The sequence below is a fragment of the Equus caballus genome, chromosome 1, assembly GCF_041296265.1.
Source record: "Equus caballus isolate H_3958 breed thoroughbred chromosome 1, TB-T2T, whole genome shotgun sequence".
NCBI lineage: Eukaryota > Metazoa > Chordata > Mammalia > Perissodactyla > Equidae > Equus > Equus caballus.
Window position 1 is genome coordinate 41,826,265 of NC_091684.1, and position 19,345 is coordinate 41,845,609.

A 19,345-nucleotide genomic window follows, 5' to 3' on the forward strand; every position below is an offset into this window, starting at 1 on the left:
TAAATATAAATATAAAAACTGGCCTGAGATGATTTAAATGCTCAATTCATGACAATGGTTATCACCGGAGTAAAGAAGAGGAATGAGGTCCTGGAGAGGGACCAAGAGACTTCAGTTTATTTAAAGCATAATGATAAAATTTGATAAAATTAGGTTTGTGGGTATAACTTTTATTATCTATATGCTTGAATTACTTCCCAATAAAATAATTTTTAAAGCTCTGCTGATGATCCCAATGTACAGCCAGTTTAACAAAGAGAAAACATTCAATTTTAAATGCTGGTCTAGGCATTTTCACTTTTCTGATCCTTATAAAGTACTTAGGCTCCATGATTGACAGATTCTAGTTTACTTTATTTTTTCCCCCAACATCTGTTACTTCTAGTCTTTTGGAAATTTATTCATGATATAATGAAATCCATAATCTTTGTATATTTGTCAACATCTGCTCTTTAGATTATAAATTCCTAGAAAACAGGAAAATCTTAATTTTTTCTTAATTTCCTATTGCTAGGCGATCATGTGCCCTGGTTTTCCATTTGCTTTCCCAGTGTAATTATTAATAGTGTCTTCCTTTCACCCTCAAGAGTCCCAGGTTGCATGGTAATTTGCACAGTCAGCCCATCCACTGCAGTACTGTATGACAAACACGACTGCTCATTTTCTCAGCATCTCTAGGTTGAAGAGCCTCAAAAAAAAAAAAAAAATCATACTACTCCGCCTTTCACTTTCTAAAACTTATCCCTCTCAAAACACTAGCCTGTACTTTTGAGCTGCTTCAAAGAACTTACATGATTTTTCCATCTGTATCACTTTATGAGGAGATAATTCAGAAAGTTTCTGTTTTACAAATAGTGTTTAGCATTGAAACTTTATATACCTCTGCCCTCAAAAAAAAAAAAAGATTCCAGGATATAGCAAGAATCTTGTACATTACTTCACATAAAACTCAAAGAAGAATATGAATCTAAAAATAGTAAGCATGAGGAGTACAATTTTCTTGATCTACAACATATTTTCTTAATGTAACATAAACTGTGGGTCTTTAAAAGGAATAACTTTATGCTTCCATAGTTTTTCATTTTCAGAGTTCAAAAATCATTTAAACTATTTCAGAGTTCAAATGAAAAATAACAGGCACATTACCTGCACTTAAATTGCTGACTGGTACTTGCAAAGTAGCTGCAACTTTTTTTACAATGTTCTGCATTTCTGGTCCAGTTTTGAAGGCTTCTACATGATAAAGAGCAGTAGCATTCCTTTCCACTTCAGTTAAAAGCTTCTCACAATGATCAAAGAACCTCATTAGTTTATCATTAATTCTTGGAGTCCCACACTCCATGTCTGAAAGGGGAAAAAAATTATATATATGCACACACACATATATAAATCACTGACATAAAAGACAATTTCAAATTATTGAAAATCTTGTTTCAAGTGTGAAAAAGAACACTAAAAACCTATTTACTCGTCAGCATGTCTGAAATAAGCCCACACGGATTAAGAAAGAACAAAACCATTCCCCATTTGTCATGATTGTAATTCATGAGAGCATAAGCTAGAAAAGACTAAAGAAACAGAGTATCAAACACAAAACAAAATGTGTTATAGCAATACTACACAATGAATTAAAGGTAAGTGAAATTTTTCTTAAAACAAAAATAATTAGACACGAAACTCATAAAAAGAGCAAAACTGTGTTATATAAGTACTGTTTCTGTCAGGCACAGAAACCTGAGAGAGCAAACTAAAAATCAGCAAAGTTTCTAATTACAAAGTGAGAGATAATTCAACAGAATGAATCTGTTTTTCTACTCTAAGCCAAAGTCTAAATAGAACATTTTATTTTCTCAATGAACTTTCCCAACCCTGTGTTGCTTTACAAAAGACTCTGCTTTGGACAAAAACTACTGACAACAGCACAAATTACATTAACGCTTCTGTATTTCATTGTGCTGGGTGCTTCTGATTTGGTCTATTTTCTAACTGAAGCTCCCAGATAACTTTCCACTTAGAATTCAATGTTGTGTTATTTCCCCAATTTGGCAACAAATATGTATCGGAAAAGCATTCATGAGCATGCTTCAACTACTGGGGTGCCTTTTAAGTTTTTTCAGAGTCATATTCAAAGCACACAGATTTCAATCATCTTTTCTCTCAAAATTTACCATGAAAAGAACACCAAGTATACTATTTCTGTATATGAAATGAGAAAATTAAATCTAGTTACACTGTTTTGCTTTGGATCTGTGTGTGTGAAAATATACATATATACGTTGGATCTGTGTGTGTGAAAACATACATATATATGTATGTGTATGTATCCATTTCAGGAGATCCTGAAACGGATAATTCTGCCCACTTTAGTTGCCAATTGGATTGTAGTTCTTTTTTTTTTAAAGATTTTATTTTTCCTTTTTCTCCCAAAGCCCCCCCGGGGTACATAGTTGTGTATTTTCAGTTGTGGGTCCTTCTAGTTGTGGCATGTGGGATGCTGCCTCAGCATGGCTTGATGAGCAGTGCGATGTCCGTGCCCAGGATTCGAACTGGCCAAACCCTGGGCCGCCCAAACAGAGTGCGTGAACTTGGCCACGGGGCCAGCCCCTGGATTGTAGTTCTTAAGAAAACATCTTGACTGTGAAAATAAGTTATCATTGTCATCTTTTTCTATGGCCTCAAAATGAGACTTCCCAAGTGGATCTAGATATTTCATCCTTGCTACTATCTAATTACTGCTGATCTTTAAACAGAAACAATCATGTTCTGTAAGAATACAAAATGTAATTCAGTGACCTCCCTCAAAAGCCCGGATGTACACAACAGGCAAAACAATTGTTTACAGATAATAATGAAGCAGCTAAGCAAAGAGTTTAATCTATGAGACTGAAAATGGTGAGAGGCGGGCTTATCCTGAACTATTCTGATTCCTGGCTTCATACTTTGAGGCAAATGCCAATCCTCACAATGCCAGCTGAGGGCAAAAGCTCATTCACAGCAGGAGGTCCAGTAGCCTCCCTTTTTGGTATACACTATATATACTGTGCCCTATTGAAGTATGTTCTGCTTTCAACATTCACTTAATTTAACAGATTTGTGGGGAATTTTCACTCATATAAATGGAAAAAGTTTAGCTATAACTAAAAAGCACAGTTCACAAGGGACTAAACACAAGTCAGCCAACTGAGTTACTCACAGAGCAGTAACAAGACACATAATGGAAGAAAGCCTTGGAGATGGCTGAACTACTTCAGAGAGGATACTACTGGAGAAATGACAAACCAGTATACTTCTAATTTATTTTTCACTTGGGCCGAAGCTAAGTGATGTCTCATCTCAACTCTAACTTTAAAAATTGATCAAGAAAGTATTTAACACTTGTTCATCTCTCTGGCACAAAAGTGTTATATGCTTTTACACTTATCCTTAACTTACAGGACAAATGGAAGCTGTATAATGTAACGGTTAAGAGACCAAGCTATAAATCAGATTTCCTGGGTCCATATCTAGCTATACGAAATTAAGCAAATTATTTAATGTTTCTGTGTCTCAATTTCCTCATCTGATAGGGGGAAATAATATGAACCTGAGAGAGCTGTTGTAAAGATTCAGTGACATAAATGTGAGGCATGCCTGGCACACGGGAGGCATTAAGTCTCTGCTACTATTATTACCTGTGACTATGGAAACATTTTCTGAGGGGGAAAAAAAGCACAATTAGGGTGAAAACAAAAGACCTGGATTCTGAGCCTGACTCTAGTCCTCAAACTAACAAGGGACAATCATCAAGGCATATTCTTGGGCTCAGCTTCTTCACCTGTGAAATTCAAAGGCCCCACTACATGATCTCCCAAATTTTGCAAAAGTTTAAGTAATGGAATAAATTAGTAAAGTATTGTGTGTGACCAATGTCCACAACAAAGAGTGTAACTCTATAGTTAGAGTTACATACAAGAACATACCAGAACAAAACAGAGAGAAAAGAAAAGTAGTAAAGAAAGTTTGAGAGTAGCTTCCGACAATAGGATGTTGGTCTGGAAGCAACAAGCGAAAAAGTCGATAAGCAAAAAAAACCCAAATAGTATCCGAAGCCAAAGCCTGAGGAAGAAAGTTCTAGACTGTATTTAAAAAGTGCACCCAACAGTAAAACCAGCTGCCAGGGAGGGAGGAAGGGAACGGCTGGTGCTCAAAGGGCCAATTTGGGATGGGAGATTAAGAACTGCCCTCGTCTGTCTCCTCTCCTGTTGGATCCCCCCAATGTCTCCTGCAGCGTCCGGCACGTAGAACGTGCCAAATTCATACCTGATGAACGAATAAACGAACGTACGTATGAGGAGAAGGGAGACGACCAAGTCCTGAACATTCTATGGGATGGGGGCCAGAAGGAGGGAAATGAGAAGAGGCTGGGGAAGTCCGGGATCTGGGGAGGACTTAGGACAAGGGGGAGAACGGAGGCAGGGCACTGGCCCGGCGGCCCGGGCGGTTACCTGCGATGTCCGGCGGCGGCAACCCAGGGTGGTAGTGCTGCCACAGCCCCTGCAGGAAGGCGGCGCCGCTGTCCACGCAGCGATGCTTGGAGCTGGTGATGAGCTGCAGGCGGCAGTAGTTCTCGAAACTGAAGAGGGCCGGGAAAAGGGAAGCGAGGCGCAGCGCCAGCTGTCGCATGTCCTGCCACCCCTTCTCCACCAGCTGCCCGTCCATCCATTCCGCGTACCCCAGCGGCCAGGCGGCCAGCGCGGCCCTCAGGTCGTGACTGCCGGCAGCGCAGGTCTTGTCATCCCCGGGCCCGCGGGCCTGCAGCAAGCCGTGCAGCTGTCGCAGCTTGCGGATCTGTTTGGCCGTAGGGTAGCGGGTGCCATGGCGGATGAGGGCGACCAGCTGCACCGGCGTGCAGGTCTCCTCCAACAGCTCCGGGTCCCGCCGCGGCGCCTCGGGGTCCAGCAGCAGCCCGGGGTTGACATCCTCGTAGCGAGTCTTGGTGCCGAAGTAGGGGCTGAGCGCCGAGATCACGCAGTCCTCCGGCTCCAGGAGGGAGCAGCGCGAGAGCGACGACAGCACGGCCACAGCTAGGGCCGCCGCGGGGGCCACAGACACCCTGAGAAGGCGGCGGGGGTCGCGGAGCATCATGCGCTGCGGCCCGCGGAGGGCGACGTACCGACGAAGCTAGAACTTCCGGCCCCGGAGGGCAGGAGGCGGGGCCGAGGCGCTTCCGGCCTGTGCTCCGGGATTTACCGCGGCTGGGCGGCGCTTCTGCTGAGAGAAGGCGGGAGCGGCTGGAGAGGGTTGCGGGTGCCAGAGGGAAGCTCCGAAGAGCCCTGTAGCTCCGTGGCTTAGGTGAAGCCGGCAGAAAACCCCGAGGAGCTTCGGAGGCCTGCGACTTAGGGGGAGCCGGCGTCGCCTGGTCCCGAGCGTGGGCGAGTTTCGGCGCAGCAGGCGTCTCAGTCAATGACTCAAAGACACCCCGACTTCCCTAATTCTCTAGGGTGTAAATAAGCGCAGACTAAGCCTTGGCCTGCAAAGCTGCCGAGACAGGACACCTCTAACAGCAGACTCTTGTATCACCATCCTTACCTCGTTCTACTCTGTTGTTCAAAATGTAGTCTCTCAACCATCCCCATCAAGTTCACCTGAGGCGGTTGTTGAAGCTGAGATCCCTGGGCCCTACCCCAGTAGGCCTCCTAAAGCCCAAGGTTTTTAGCCTCTAACGGTATACAACAAGGCAGAGAAGAACCTGGAGAAAGGCTCAGTTCTCCAGGAAATTTAATTCCTGAGACTTTAGTAGTATCTTGACTTGGACTAGTAAAGCTGACAGCAGCCAGACAGCATCCGACAATTACTATGCTTCTTGATACCGAAGGCCGAGAGATTAGAGACACAGCAATCGTGATCGCTTGGGCGCACTGAGTCACGGCCCAACAGATTTACTCCATTATTAAGTATGAGCAAATCAGCAGCTAGGTTTTTCATAGGCTGTTGCTCAGAATCTTTGACCCCAAAAAATCGTGAATCTGAGCAATATCTCCGTTTCTCCACCTGAACCTGTTTATAGGCCAGCTGGGAAAGGAGTAAGTATTAAAGTCATATGATGATCGACATTCAAGGAAGTTTGGACCACGTTTTTGTAAGCGTAGCTTTTCCTTTAAAGACGCTATTAAATTGCTCCTGGTAAAGCCCTTCTCCGTTTTTACTCTTTATCTTCTTGAGTGCCTCTCCTCCAGAGAAGTGTACCTCTAAGTGTTAACCAATAAAGAAAGTGATGTAAAATCAAGACTAGACTTCAACTTGAATGCTGCAGACTTTAAGACGTTCATCTCATCTTTGAGAGGATAGGTATTCTTTTTTGATACACCATTCTGTGGAATGTCACTTCATGAATGTTCATGGTCAGTGATATTTTCACAAAACTGCTCAAATTAATATATAGTGAACATTCACCCTTTCTTTATGGACTTCCTAACCTTACATTTTGTAATCTGAGGTGCCTGATAGTATTTCTAAGTTTACAGAGCAAGCATTTGTACCAGGTGCATCTCACTATATTTCACTTAATATATGCGCTTAATAATGATCACCTGTCATGCCCAGTCTTTTGAGTCCTCAGGAGCTAGCAAGTCTTCCTAAAGGTGTCACTGCTTCCTAATGAAGCAATCTTTAGAGACCCTGACTACTTAAAAAACTTATGACACAGATTCTTATACACTAAATCTGTCCCTAGCTTGATTTTCTTTTCCTTCCTGTAATTACTCATTTGTTAATTTTATGCTGTTTATGCACTTACATAAACTAACTCCCATCATTTTGATGTCAAGCCAAGATGACAAACAATAAAATAAAACTAACCAAAGCCTTCATGTGTTTGGCTAGGGGAAAGCAAGATACAGTATAAAGAGGACAAATAGTACATAACCTTTGGATCCAGACTTCAAGCTCAGCCACACATTAACTCTGTGACCTTGGAAAGTGACCCAAGTTCTCCGAGCCTTAGTTTCCTTATCCGAAAATTAGGAATATTAGAACCTACACCTCAGGATTATTGTGAGAATCAGAGATGATGTGTTTAAAACCCATATAATAGGCTCCTATGAGTGGTATTTTTATCATTAATGATGTCCAATTTATTGTTATTCCTATACTAAGATGCTTAGTTCTCTAGCAACTATACAGTAGAAACTTACTTCCATGTTAAAGTGAATGATTTTCACAGGCAGGACATGCGTCAAAGATTATTTCATAACTTTTCTAATAAAAATCTATTCATCTCACTTAAAATGAGTCTCTCATTTAAAGCAGTGAGCACCTTTGGAAAGTGTTAAGAAGGTGACAGGCCCTGCTCATTTTTTCATACCAGGCCATGTCTTAATTCTCTCGCCAGCCTGTAAATTGATTGCCTTTTGAAATAGGTGCCCACCTTGTTCAATCAGTACACAGAAATTTGCTTGGTACAAAACATGGCTGCCTCTTTGCAAAGACCATGGATGAATTGCCTTCCCTCGTAAGAGGTTGTGGGCCTGGCAGCAATGTATCTGACAAATCTACCACAACACAATAGATAGAATGGGAAATTAATGGTTCAAAATCCTCGAAGAAATGGGAAAGAATAGACCCAAGAGCACAAAGAAATGGATTTGGACCAGAAAGACAGGAGACCTTATCCTCTGAGGGAAGATTAGAAGCATGGATTCACTTGTGGATAAATTTGTTGGTCTAACAGGAAAAAATTTATGAATTCCAAGCGCGTTGGCCTCAGTTTCCTCACTGATGTAGGAGGCAAGATTGTCTGAAGAGACTGGGAATTAAGTCTTATGGAATGTGGAAATGGCTTAGATTTGCAACGAAGAAAAATGGGACAGTAATGGAAAAGGATTTGCAACTGAGAGAAATAGGAAACAAGCTCTGAGGATTCAGCAGAGAATGGAAGACTTGAATTGCTAAGGGTTGTGCAATTTTATCCAGAAGTGAATATTATCCATTGTGTCTTTCAGAATGGAAAAGAAAAAGGTTGAACTCTAGTGTTCTACAGTATTCTAATTTGTCTTAAGTAGAACTTCTTTTCTAATCAAACCACTACATTAAAGAATAGGATGGATTATTTTTGGCAGATTATTCATAGGACTTCTAAAACAGTCATTCCACTCTTAGAATTTCATGATGGCATACATCGAATTTTGTTACAGCCATCTACTACACTATTAAGGATGGCTTCCTGGTGAGGAAATAATAAAGGAAAAAGCTAAATTCTATAAAGGAAAGGGTAGCCTCTCTATGTAAGTATAGTAAAATACTGATTAAGAACATGGTTTCTGAAATAAGACTTTCTGAATTCCAACTTCATCACTTAGTATCTGTAAAATCTTGAGCAAATTAAACTCTTTTGCCTCAATTTGTTTTCTTCTGTAAAGTGAGGATAATACCTGCATCATGGGATTGTTGAGAAAATTGCATGAGACAGTTTATATAAAGACCTTATATAGTTCTGGCCCTGAATAAATGTTACTTTTATTAAGAAGAATTAAAATGTTTTTTACTATTACTTCTCCTTTAATCAAGTAAACTGACAAATTGCCAGTTTTTCATGGATATCTATTATCCCACAACTAGAGTAAGCAACTAACTTTGTGCCTATGCCAAGAAACTTTTAACTATAGTACCTTACTACCCTGCTGTTTCATCTTTCCTTTGCCTGGTTGTTGATTTAGTGCTTATTTGTTTTTTATTGCAGTAGAAGAAGCCAGCAGAAGTCCATGTGTATGAACAGGGCTGGAGTGATCCATGCTTCAACAGCAGTCCCTTCAACTTTGCTTGAATGTGGAGGCTGCGTACATCACAAGCTCTGCAGACTACAAGGTATCTTTGCTCAAGAGGAACCACACCATCACTGATGCTAACCACTACATTGTTCCGCAGCATATCAAAACTAAGCTGAATTATTTAACTTGTGTTTCAGTTGATGAATAGAACTTCACTCAACCACACAACAATGGAGGTGACCTACTGTTTTACATCCTCTCTTATAAACTGCTAAGGGAGTTATTTTGCAGTGACAAAGCTTCTCTTCTAGTATCCTGACACATCCTAGGACTTTGATGTTGGAAATCCTTCCTTCCAATCAAATTCTGGTTCTAAAACCACAGAACTATTTGAGAAACCAGACACAAACTTATGGTAAGTTTAAATTACCAATATTCTTTCTGTGCTTTGCTACTTCCATTTAATAGGGAGAAACTGCAGCTATTTACTCCCTAGTCCTGTTTTACACTGATTTTTCTGCACAAGCCAGCATTGTTGCTCAGAAACATCATTTTCTCCAGACGTCCCCTCCGTCCAAAATATATTGTTATCCCATCACAAAGACGAATAATGGATTCAAGATCCTAATAAAACCCTTTCTTCTCCCCTGTGTTTTTCAAAAACAAACATAGACAATAGCAATTGTGTTTTAACTTCTTTTTTTTTTCTGAAATGTTAGTTTTCCAAAATTTAAAAATCTCTTTGAACTATTGGAGAACTTTCAGAATAAAAGTTCTTTCTTTATTAGTTCTTCATCAGGAAGGCTACTTTTTACTCAGTCCATTAATGTTAATTTCATGTTGTCTCACTAGCCCACACAGGAACCAATATTCTTTCAGTTTTTGTTTATAGTTTTGTTGCAGCATAAACCCATCTTATTGCTTTACCTGTATCAGTAAATATTAAAACCCAACAATATCTAGGCTAAAAAAGCAATGTAGGCACCTGTGAACTCACACACTTGGTTGCAGCCACTTTAGTAAACAGGACAGTTCACAGTCCAATTGAAGCAACAATTATGGTTCCACAAACAACATCCTTCACTACCCCACTTTACCTTTCTTGTCTTACATCCTACACTGCCTTGTCTGGTTCTGCTCCAAGAGACAAAAGAGTTGCTGCTAAGTCATTCATTGGTTAATATCTTAGATGCAGGGGCTATGGGGAAAACTTTTTTGACTCCAAAATGTTTATCCCATATCTTATATTAAGTAGACTATTAGCAGTTATTTGTTGAAAGGGTGTATGAATGAATGAATAAATGAAAATAGAACAAACAGACAGTGTAGGAAGCTAAAATGTGGAAATAATATTGCTTTGCATTTATGCAGTATAGTTATCTTCTGAGCTATCCCATGATATCTGAAGAACAATATTTATATTATACTGTGGATGTAGAAATCGAGACAAAGAGGGGTTAGATGCCTTAACCTAAAGTCATCCAACAACTATTTAGTAGAGCCAGTTCTAGAATGTGATCAATGGAAACAGGGCTAGCTTTGTGTTTCTTTTCCTGATACCTACCCTGTTCCTGACAAATGAACAGTGACGTCAAAAAGTGTCACTTTTAACTTGGGCTAAAAGGGTAGACTTTATACATAATACTATAGAAGTTACTATTAGTTAACCGTCCAACATTTATTCTCCCTTCTTCCTTGGAATTGATGTATAGGTATTCACCTCTCAGGAAGATCACTCTATCCCCACCTCAGGAAAAAATCTTGATTGGTTTAAACCAGTTCTGGTAACTCTTATTTTTCTTACCAGTTTGTTTTAGGAAAAAGCATGTAACTCAATTCTAGCCACTGAGATGTGAGGGGGAGTGTACTGAGAAGTTCCTGGGAAAGTTTTATTTGATTCTAGGAAAGAGATAAATGATGGGGTGATGAACAGTCAACACATAGAGTTAATGGATTAGAGATGCTATTGATTGCAATATTGCAGTGGGCACAGTAAAAATATTCTGGAAAGAAAGGAGATGGTATTCAGTGACTGACATGCTTAAAATGAATATTTTCAGTGTAGTGCAATACCTATTATTGATTAAATGAGACAGTTTGGAATTTGATATTAAGGAAGTTCAGCCAAGGCAAATGATAGAATACAAATCTTTTAGAAGTAAGGAGGTAAAAAAAGCTGAGAGGCCAAGAAGTCCTGGGTCAAAATTTTTGCTCTTGGCTCCAGACTTCCATTCCCATGGGACTTAAGCCCTATTAGCTTTTGGCCTTCCACTAGTCTATACACCCCTCCCCCAGCTCAGTCTTAAAAATCCCCAGCTCACTCAGCAACTATTCCATGAATTTTATTAAAATAAATTATTTTACAGAGACGTTTTGTTTTTAATATATGCTATTGATAACTTGGAAAGATGAAAGAGATTGAGAGCACAGAGATGCCAATAATTTAAAATACAATCTTAAAAAACTTTGTTCTTAAAATGAGGAAGAGTCACACACGAGGAAGAGGTAACTGCCCTGGACATTAGTATGTCCAAATGTGATGACTAAATCTCCTTCAGCCATGTTGCAACCAGAGAGGAAGAAGCTTGAAAACAAAGCCAACGCAATGAGACAACACAGCAGAAAGCGGAAAGAACCTGAGTCTTTGGTGATGCTATTGAGCTGATGAATTAGACCTGGAGGACACCTGCTATGGGCTTCCTGTCATCTAAGGTAATAAATGTCTTTACTGTTTAAACCAGTGTTTCATTATTTTCTGTAGAAAGCCTCCTAATTAGGGTAAGTACCTATTAACCTCACTTAACTCCTTACAATGTCCTTTTTCTTGATCTTGCTGAAGTCATCTATTGAGAATAACAGAAAATCGCAGATGGTGATTCTGATCCCATCTCCTTAGATGTGACCTTAGGTCTCTCACTCAGAATGACTATGGTTTATGAAACATCGGAAATACTGGGAAGAGTAGGAAGGAGGTGGGTAGGATGAGGTATCTGGTGATGGAGGTGATCTGTGTCTGGTAAGGTGAAGTGTGAAAACTAAGCAAAAGATGCAAATGGAAATCAGAGAGAAAGCAGCTCTTCTGAGCAGACCCTTAGAAATACAGTCTTAGGGACACGTGAGCCACATCTTTGGGGAGAGTTGTGGAATCTACATTATAGGAGTGGCATCACTTAGATCTATGTTCTTCTCTCAGGGGGAGAAATCAGTGTTCATAGGATATCAGAGGGTTCTTGTCATGCCTGTCTTCTTCAGAAACAGACCAAATTCTGACATGTCTCATGATGACATGATGATCTAAAAGTGAGAGGCTTGATTTCAATTTTTCCTATAAGCTCCCAAAAGACCTATGGTATTGCTGCTCTCTTTCAGCCTGGCATAAGTCTCACAAACTAGAAGGCAGACTTAACATTCAATCTAGGGTAGTTCTCCCCAGTGACCTCTTGCTTTTTCTAAACATCTTCATAAAGACATAGTAATATTCTACTGTGAATTATATGAGAGCTGTTCATGTGGATTTAAACAGTAAATCTAACAAATAGGCTGCTCTTTGCCTGATGACTCAGAGATATTTATGTATTCTTACATTTCAGGCATTTGAGGAAAAAAATAATTCCTGAATATATTGTATTCAATTGAGTTTGAAAGAGGAAAAGAATAGAAAAACAATAGAGAGAATCAATGAAGTCAAAAATTGGTCCTTTGAAAAGATCAACAAATTGACAAATCTTTAGCTGGCTTAACCAGAAAAAAAAAGAGAATACTCAAATTACTAAAAGAAGAAATTAAAGAGGGGACATTACTACTGACTTTACAGGAATAAAAAGCATTATAAGAGAATACTATGAACAGCTGTATATTAACAATTTGGATAACCTGGATGAAATGGACAAATTCCTAGAAACATACAACTACCAAAACTGACTCAAGAAGAAATAGCAAATCTGAATAAAACTATAACACCTAGGGAGTTTGGATCAGCAATCAAAAACCTCCCAACAGGGGGCCACCCAGTGGCATAGTGGTTAAATTTGTGTGCTCCACTTTGGCAGCCCGGGGTTCACAGGTTCAGATCCCGGGTGCAGACTTAGCACCGCTTGTCAAGCCACAGTGTGGAGGCATCCTGCATAAAATGGAGGAAGATTGGCACAGATGTTAGCTCAGGGACAATCTTCCTCAAGCACAAAGAGGAAGATTGGCAACAAATGTTACCTCAGGGCTAATCTTCCTCACACACACAAAAAACTCCCAACAAACAAAAGTCCAGGATCAGATGACTTCACTGGTGAATTCTACACACAATTAAAGAAGAATTAACATGAATACTTCACAAACTCTTCCAATAAATATAAGAGAGAATATTTCTTAACTCATTTTATGTGGCCAGCATTACCCTGATACAAAAGCCAGACAAAGACACTGCAGACCAATATCCCTTATGAATGTAGATATGAAACTCCTCAACAAAATGCTAGCAAATAGAATTCAGCAGCAGATTAAGAGGATTATACACCATGAACAAGGGGGATTATCCCAGAAATGCAACAGTGGGTCAGCATACAAAATCAACCAATGTAATACACAACATTAATAGAATGAAGGGGAGAAACCACATGACCACCTCAAGTGATGCTGAAAAAACATTTGACAAAATCCAATATCCCTTCATCATAAAAACACTCAATAAACTAGGAATATCAAGGAACTTTCTCAACATGATAAAGGCTATATGTAAAAAAAAAAAAAAACAAACAAAAAACAACTTAGGGAATGACTGAAAGCTTTTCCACCAAAATCAGGAACGAGACAAGGATGCCTGCTTTTGCCACTTCTATTCAACATAGTGTTGACAGTTCTAGCTGGAGTAATTTGGCAAGAAAAAGAAAGAAAATGCATCCAAATTGGGAAGGAAGAAGTAAAACTGTCTCTATTCACAGATTACATGAATGTAGAAAAACCCTAAAGAATACACACATACAAACACACACACTCGCATCCTCTTAAAGGTAATTAATGAATTGAGCAAAATTGCAGGATACAAAATCAACACACAAAAATCAGTTGAATTTCTATACACTAGCAGTAAACATCTGAAAAGGAAATTAAGAAAATGATTTCATTTATAATGACATCTAAGAGAATAAAATACTTAGGAATAAGTTTAACCAATGGGGCATAAGACTTGTACACCGAAAACTATAAAACATTGCTGAAAGAAATTAAAGAAGACCTAAATAAATGGAAAGACATCCCATGTTCATGGATTGGAAGACTTAATATTGTTAAGATGACAATATTACCCAAAGTGATAAGCAGATTCAATGCTATCACTATCAGAATCCCAACAGTGCTTTTTGAAGAAATGGAAAAACCCATCCTAAACTTGAGACGGAATTTCAAGAGATCCAGGGTAGCCAAAACAATCTGAAAAGAAGAACTAAGTTGTAGAACTCACACTTCCTGATATCAAAACTTACTACAGGGGCCAGCTTGGTGGCATAGTGGTTTAGTTCACACACTCCACTTTGGCAGCCAGGGTTCATGGGTTCAGCTTCCTGGAACAGATCCACACACTACTCATCAAGCCAAGCTGTGGCAGCATATCACATACAAAATAGGGGAATATTGGCACAGGCGTTAGCTTAGCAACAATCTTCCTCAAGCACAAAGAGGAAGATTGGCAACAGATGTTAGCTCAGGGCCAATCTTCCTCACCAAAAAAAATTTTTTTAAATAAAACTGACTATAAAGCTACAGTAATCAAAAGAGTGTGGTACTGACATAAGGATAGGCATATAGACCAATGGAATACAATTGAAAGCCCCAAATAACTCTCACATCTATGGTCAATTGATTTTTGGCAAGGTTGCCAAGACCTTTCAGTGAGGAAAGGACAGTCTTCAACAAATAGTGCTGGGATATCCACAATCAAAAGCATGAAGTTAGATCCTTACCTTACACCATATACAAATTTAACTAAAATGAATCAAAGGCCTAAATTTAAAAGCTATAAAACTCAAAAACTAAATGCTAAAAAAAAATTAGAAGACGACGTAAGGAAAAATCTTCATGAACTTGGGTTTGGCAATGGTTTCTTAAATGTGACATCAAAAGCACAAGTGGGAAAAGAAATAGTAGATAAGTTAAACTTCATCAACATTAAAAATTTGTGCATCAAAGGACACTATCAAGAGAGTGAAAAGACAACCCATGGAATGGGAGGAAATATTTGCAAATCATATATTTGATCAGGGACAGATATCCAAAATATATAAAACTCCTACAACTCAACAACAAAAAGACAACCTAATTTTAAAAATGGGCAAGGACTTGAATAAATACTTCTTCAAAAAAGATATACAAATGATCAATAAGCACATGGAAAGATGCATATCAAAACCACAATGAAATATCACTTCACACCTACTAGGATGGCTAAAAAATCTTTTAAAAAATAAAAATAACCAGTATTGGTGAAAACGTGGAGAAAGTGGAACACTAGTACCTTGCTGATGGGAATGTAAAATGGCAGAGCTGCTGTGGAAACAAGTTTGGCAATTCCTCAAAAAGTTAAACATAGAATTACCTTATCATCCAGCAATTCCACTCCTAGGTGTATACCCAAAAGAATTGAAAACAAGGGCTCAAACTGATATTTGTACACCAATGTTTATAGAAGCATTATTCACAATAGCCAAAAGGTGGAAACAACCCAAGAGTCCATCAACAGATAGATAGATAAAATGTTGTATTATATGTACGATGGAATATTATTCACCCGTAAAGAAGAACAAACTTATACATGATGCAACATGGTCGAACTTTCAAAACGTTATGGTAAGTGAAATAAGCCAGAAACAAAAAGATGAATATCATAATGTACCACTTAAATGAACTATATAAAACAGACAAATTCATAGAAATGGAAATTAGGTTAGAGGTTACCAAGGGCTAGGAGGAGGGGGGCAATAGGAGTTATTGCTTAATGGATGCAGAGTTTCTGTTTTGGGGGGTGAGAGGGTTTTGTAAATAGATAGTAGTGATGGTTGCACAGCATTGTGAATATGGTTAATGCCACTAAATCATACACTTAAAAATGAATAAAATAGCAAATTTTACATTATACATATTCTATAATAATAAAAAAATTAAAAGCTTGTGTTGCAAATAGGTGAGAATGTTGTTTGGTACTGTGAAATAATTTACCCAGAGGATCAATGTTATAGTCATCTCTTCTCAATTTAGCCTGGTTAACCCAGAATACACATTTGCCATGAAACTGTAGTAAATAACTCTATCAAAACATTCATAATTAACCAAAACAGAGAAGGAATATACTGAATCAAAAATGGTGTTATTTTTATCAACTAATGATGCCTGAAGAAAAGCGGATTTCATTATTGGGAAATGAGAAAATAGAAAGTTTTCTATAGATTCTGGGGAAATTTCAGGACAGTTTCTAGAAGGTTAAATAACCTGATTCTTTTTAATGACTGTGGTAGGCTAAATAATGGCCCCAATTATGTTTATATGCAAATTCCTGGAACTTGTGAATATAACCTTATGTAGTAAAAAGGACTTTGCACATGTGATTAAAGATCTTGAGATGGGAATATTATCCTGGATTATCTGATGGACCCAAGGTAATCATAAGGGTCCTAATAAGGGGAGGCGAGAGGGTCAGAGTGAAAAAAGGCAATGACTAAAGAGAGGGAGAGATGACAATATGATGACAGAAGCAAAGATCAGAGTGATGCAGAGGCCACCAGCCAAGGAATATGGGCAGCCTCCAGAAGCTGGAACAGGCAAGGAAATGGATTCTCCCTGTAGAGCCTCCAGAAGGAAAGTAACCCTGCCAACCTATTTCAAACTTCTGTTCTCTAGACCTGTAAGATAATAAATTTCTGTAATTTTAAGCCACTGAGTTTGTCATAATTTGTTACAGCAGCAAAACAAAACTAATGCAATGACTAATTTTACTTCCAAATTCTTTGTTTCTTTTCCTTAAAACAGTTTTATCACAAGCACTATTTTTATATTACTCAGTTAAGACTATGGGTTTGGGAAAGGTTGTTTACCTTGATGAAGATAATAATGTAGATAATATTACCATTACAATGCATTTCCCAAATACAAAGCATTGTGCTAAAAGCTTTACATACTTTAGTTCAAAAATCCTTACAACCTTTGCAGGTAGGTGTCATTATCCACTTTTACAGATGAGAAAACAAACTCTATGAGGATAAATAATTTTTTAATGCCATACAGTGGTGGTATAAATATGAACGTGCTCAAGAGGATAGGCAAGTCAAGAGTTAAGTTATTTTTATATTTCTTGTGATAGATTAAGAGTAGTTGTTATCAGTAAGAGAATGAAAGTCAGAGAGAAAAAAAGAAAGAAGGTAGAAAGAAATGTTGGGTTGGGCAATTCTGTATATTCAGGATAGCTTATTCAGGATAGCTTGGCTGTAGTTCAGATGGGGAATTTGGGAAAGCAATAGGCAACCAGCCATTTCTCTGTTGGGTATTTGAAAGTCAAATGTTGATAAACTTTAGATGTTCTTAAAAGAAGAATCCATTTTCTTAAAATTTCTGGAAAAAAGAATATTCTTCTCTGTATTAAAACTTCTTGGGGCCAGCCCCATGGCCCAGTGGTTAAGTTCTCGTGCTCCACTTTGGCAGCCCAAAGTTCCAATCCTGGGTGTGGACATGGCACTGCTCATTAGGCCATGCTGAGGTGGCGTCCCACATGCCACAACTAGAAGAACCCACAACTAAAATATACAACTATGTACTGGGGTGATTTGGGGAGAAAAAAAAGAAGATTGGCAACAGTCATTAGCTCAGGTACCAATCTTTAAAAAAAGAAAACTTCTTCCGGAGCTGGCCTGGTGGTGTAGTGGTTAAGTTCATGGATTCCACTTCAGAGGCCCAGGGTTCATGGGTTCAGATCCTGGGCATGGACCTACAAACCACTCATCAAGCCATGCTGTGGGGGCATCCTGAATATGAAATAGAGGAAGATTGGCACAGGTGTTAGCTCAGGGACAATCTTCCTCAGGCAAAAAGAGGGAGATTGACAACATATGTTAGCTCAGGGCCAATCTTCCTCACAAAAAACAAAAAACAAAAAAACTTTCTTCATAATGATCATTGTTATGTTATATATTGGGCATAAATATTGAAGTTTTTTGTAATTGTTATTCATATAACTAGAATATTCAATGTATATTTCATATATACGTTTTGCAAACAATAGCAAATCTAGAAGACCTTTTAAGTAAAAAGCAGTGGTGCTTAATACTGGGCTACTTTTATTTATCTTCTCTGTTTTACATATGAATACAATAAAATGTTTTTCAAGAAAGTCAAAATTTTTAAGAAGACTGGATAAAATATTTGATGATTTGAGATATAGATGAGGGATGGCTGATATTTAAAAAAAGAAAAAAGAAAAAAAGGCCTTTCTTGACTCATGATGTTAGGACTGATCACTGCAGTGGAGTTTCTGCCTTTGCATCAAATCCCAGTCAGAAGGTATCTGTCGTTGACATGAGCAATAACTAAAGTACTTAGGACTAAACAAAATATTCAACGTCACAGGATAGAGGAGGTGAGGAATGTGTGGAGTGATAAGGTGCTAGTTGGCCCAGAGTGGTTTGTTTCAGATAGTGTGATACAGCAGCAGAGAAACTTGGCAGAAAGGAAGGGTGCCAGGCAGGAGATAAATATGCTCCCACATTATCCGATATGAAGAGCTGAAAACGCTATTTTGAATTTTTATCCTGAAGATCGAAATAACATCTTTATGAGAAATTGAACATTAAATAGCATGTATTAAATCAATTTTGCCCACTGACACATCTGTTCATTCATTTATTTGACAGACAGTTACTCAGTGGCTAACTCAGTAGTGTTTGGTAACTTTTAAGCCTCAGAATTAACCCAAGGCAAAATTGTGAAGTAGGAAGTTTCATTTTAGTCGTTTTACCTCTTTGTACTGTACTCTTTCTTGAGCTTTCAGCCTTCTCTCTCTTCCCTCAGGCTTCGAAGCTTGGAAACTAATAACATTAAGGCTCCAGTAACAGGAGAGACAGGGCTGTTTAGGATAAAAGATGGTTGTGTTCAGAGGAAGAGAAAGCGTGTGCTTAGGAAAGAACCAGCACCAAGGTGCTAAGTTCTCTTACCTGTGGAGAGGTGGAATCATGGTGTCTTTTAGGTTCTTCTTGCTTTTCTGTTGTAATGCTATTCCTTGCTTTCATAATAAGAAAAAAACCCAATAAAGTGCTTATAAGAAAAGAAACAAAGAGAATGTGTTAAAAAATGTTTCTTCTGGGGGCTGGCCCCGTGGCCGAGTGGTTAAGTTTGCGCGCTCCGCTGCAGGCGGCCCAGTGTTTCGTTGGTTCGAATCCTGGGCGCGGACATGGCACTGCTCATCAGACCACGCTGAGGCAGCGTCCCACATGCCACAACTAGAAGGACCCACAACGAAATATAAACTATGTACCGGGGGGCTTTGGGGAGAAAAATAAAATCTTAAAAAAAAAAAAATGTTTCTTCTGTTTCAGTTTTTTTCTTTCTAATCCATTTCCAGTCCGTCAGGT

The 19,345-nt window shown here is 38.7% G+C and overlaps 1 protein-coding gene and 1 long non-coding RNA gene across 3 annotated transcripts in view; one reads left to right on the plus strand and one right to left on the minus strand.

Moving 5' to 3' along the window:
* Positions 1 to 5,588, minus strand: part of MINPP1 (multiple inositol-polyphosphate phosphatase 1) — a 49,652-nt gene extending 44,064 nt beyond the window's left edge. The window contains exons 1-2 of one of the 2 annotated variants that reach the window (XM_001503220.6): positions 4,485 to 5,588; positions 1,147 to 1,344 (exon numbers count right to left, since the gene is read on the minus strand). In XM_001503220.6, coding sequence (XP_001503270.2) covers positions 1,147 to 1,344; positions 4,485 to 5,124 — 838 coding nt within the window. In that variant the 5' untranslated portion in view covers positions 5,125 to 5,588. The remainder of the gene's footprint in view (positions 1 to 1,146; positions 1,345 to 4,484) is intronic. The other variant, XM_003363467.5, reaches the window with a different exon arrangement.
* LOC111773948 (uncharacterized) lies at positions 5,198 to 11,481 on the plus strand. Its single transcript, XR_011422492.1, has 4 exons — positions 5,198 to 8,261; positions 8,717 to 8,841; positions 8,942 to 9,159; positions 11,303 to 11,481. It is a non-coding gene; the product is annotated as an uncharacterized lncRNA (long non-coding RNA).
* Positions 11,482 to 19,345: the final 7,864 nt, after the last annotated feature.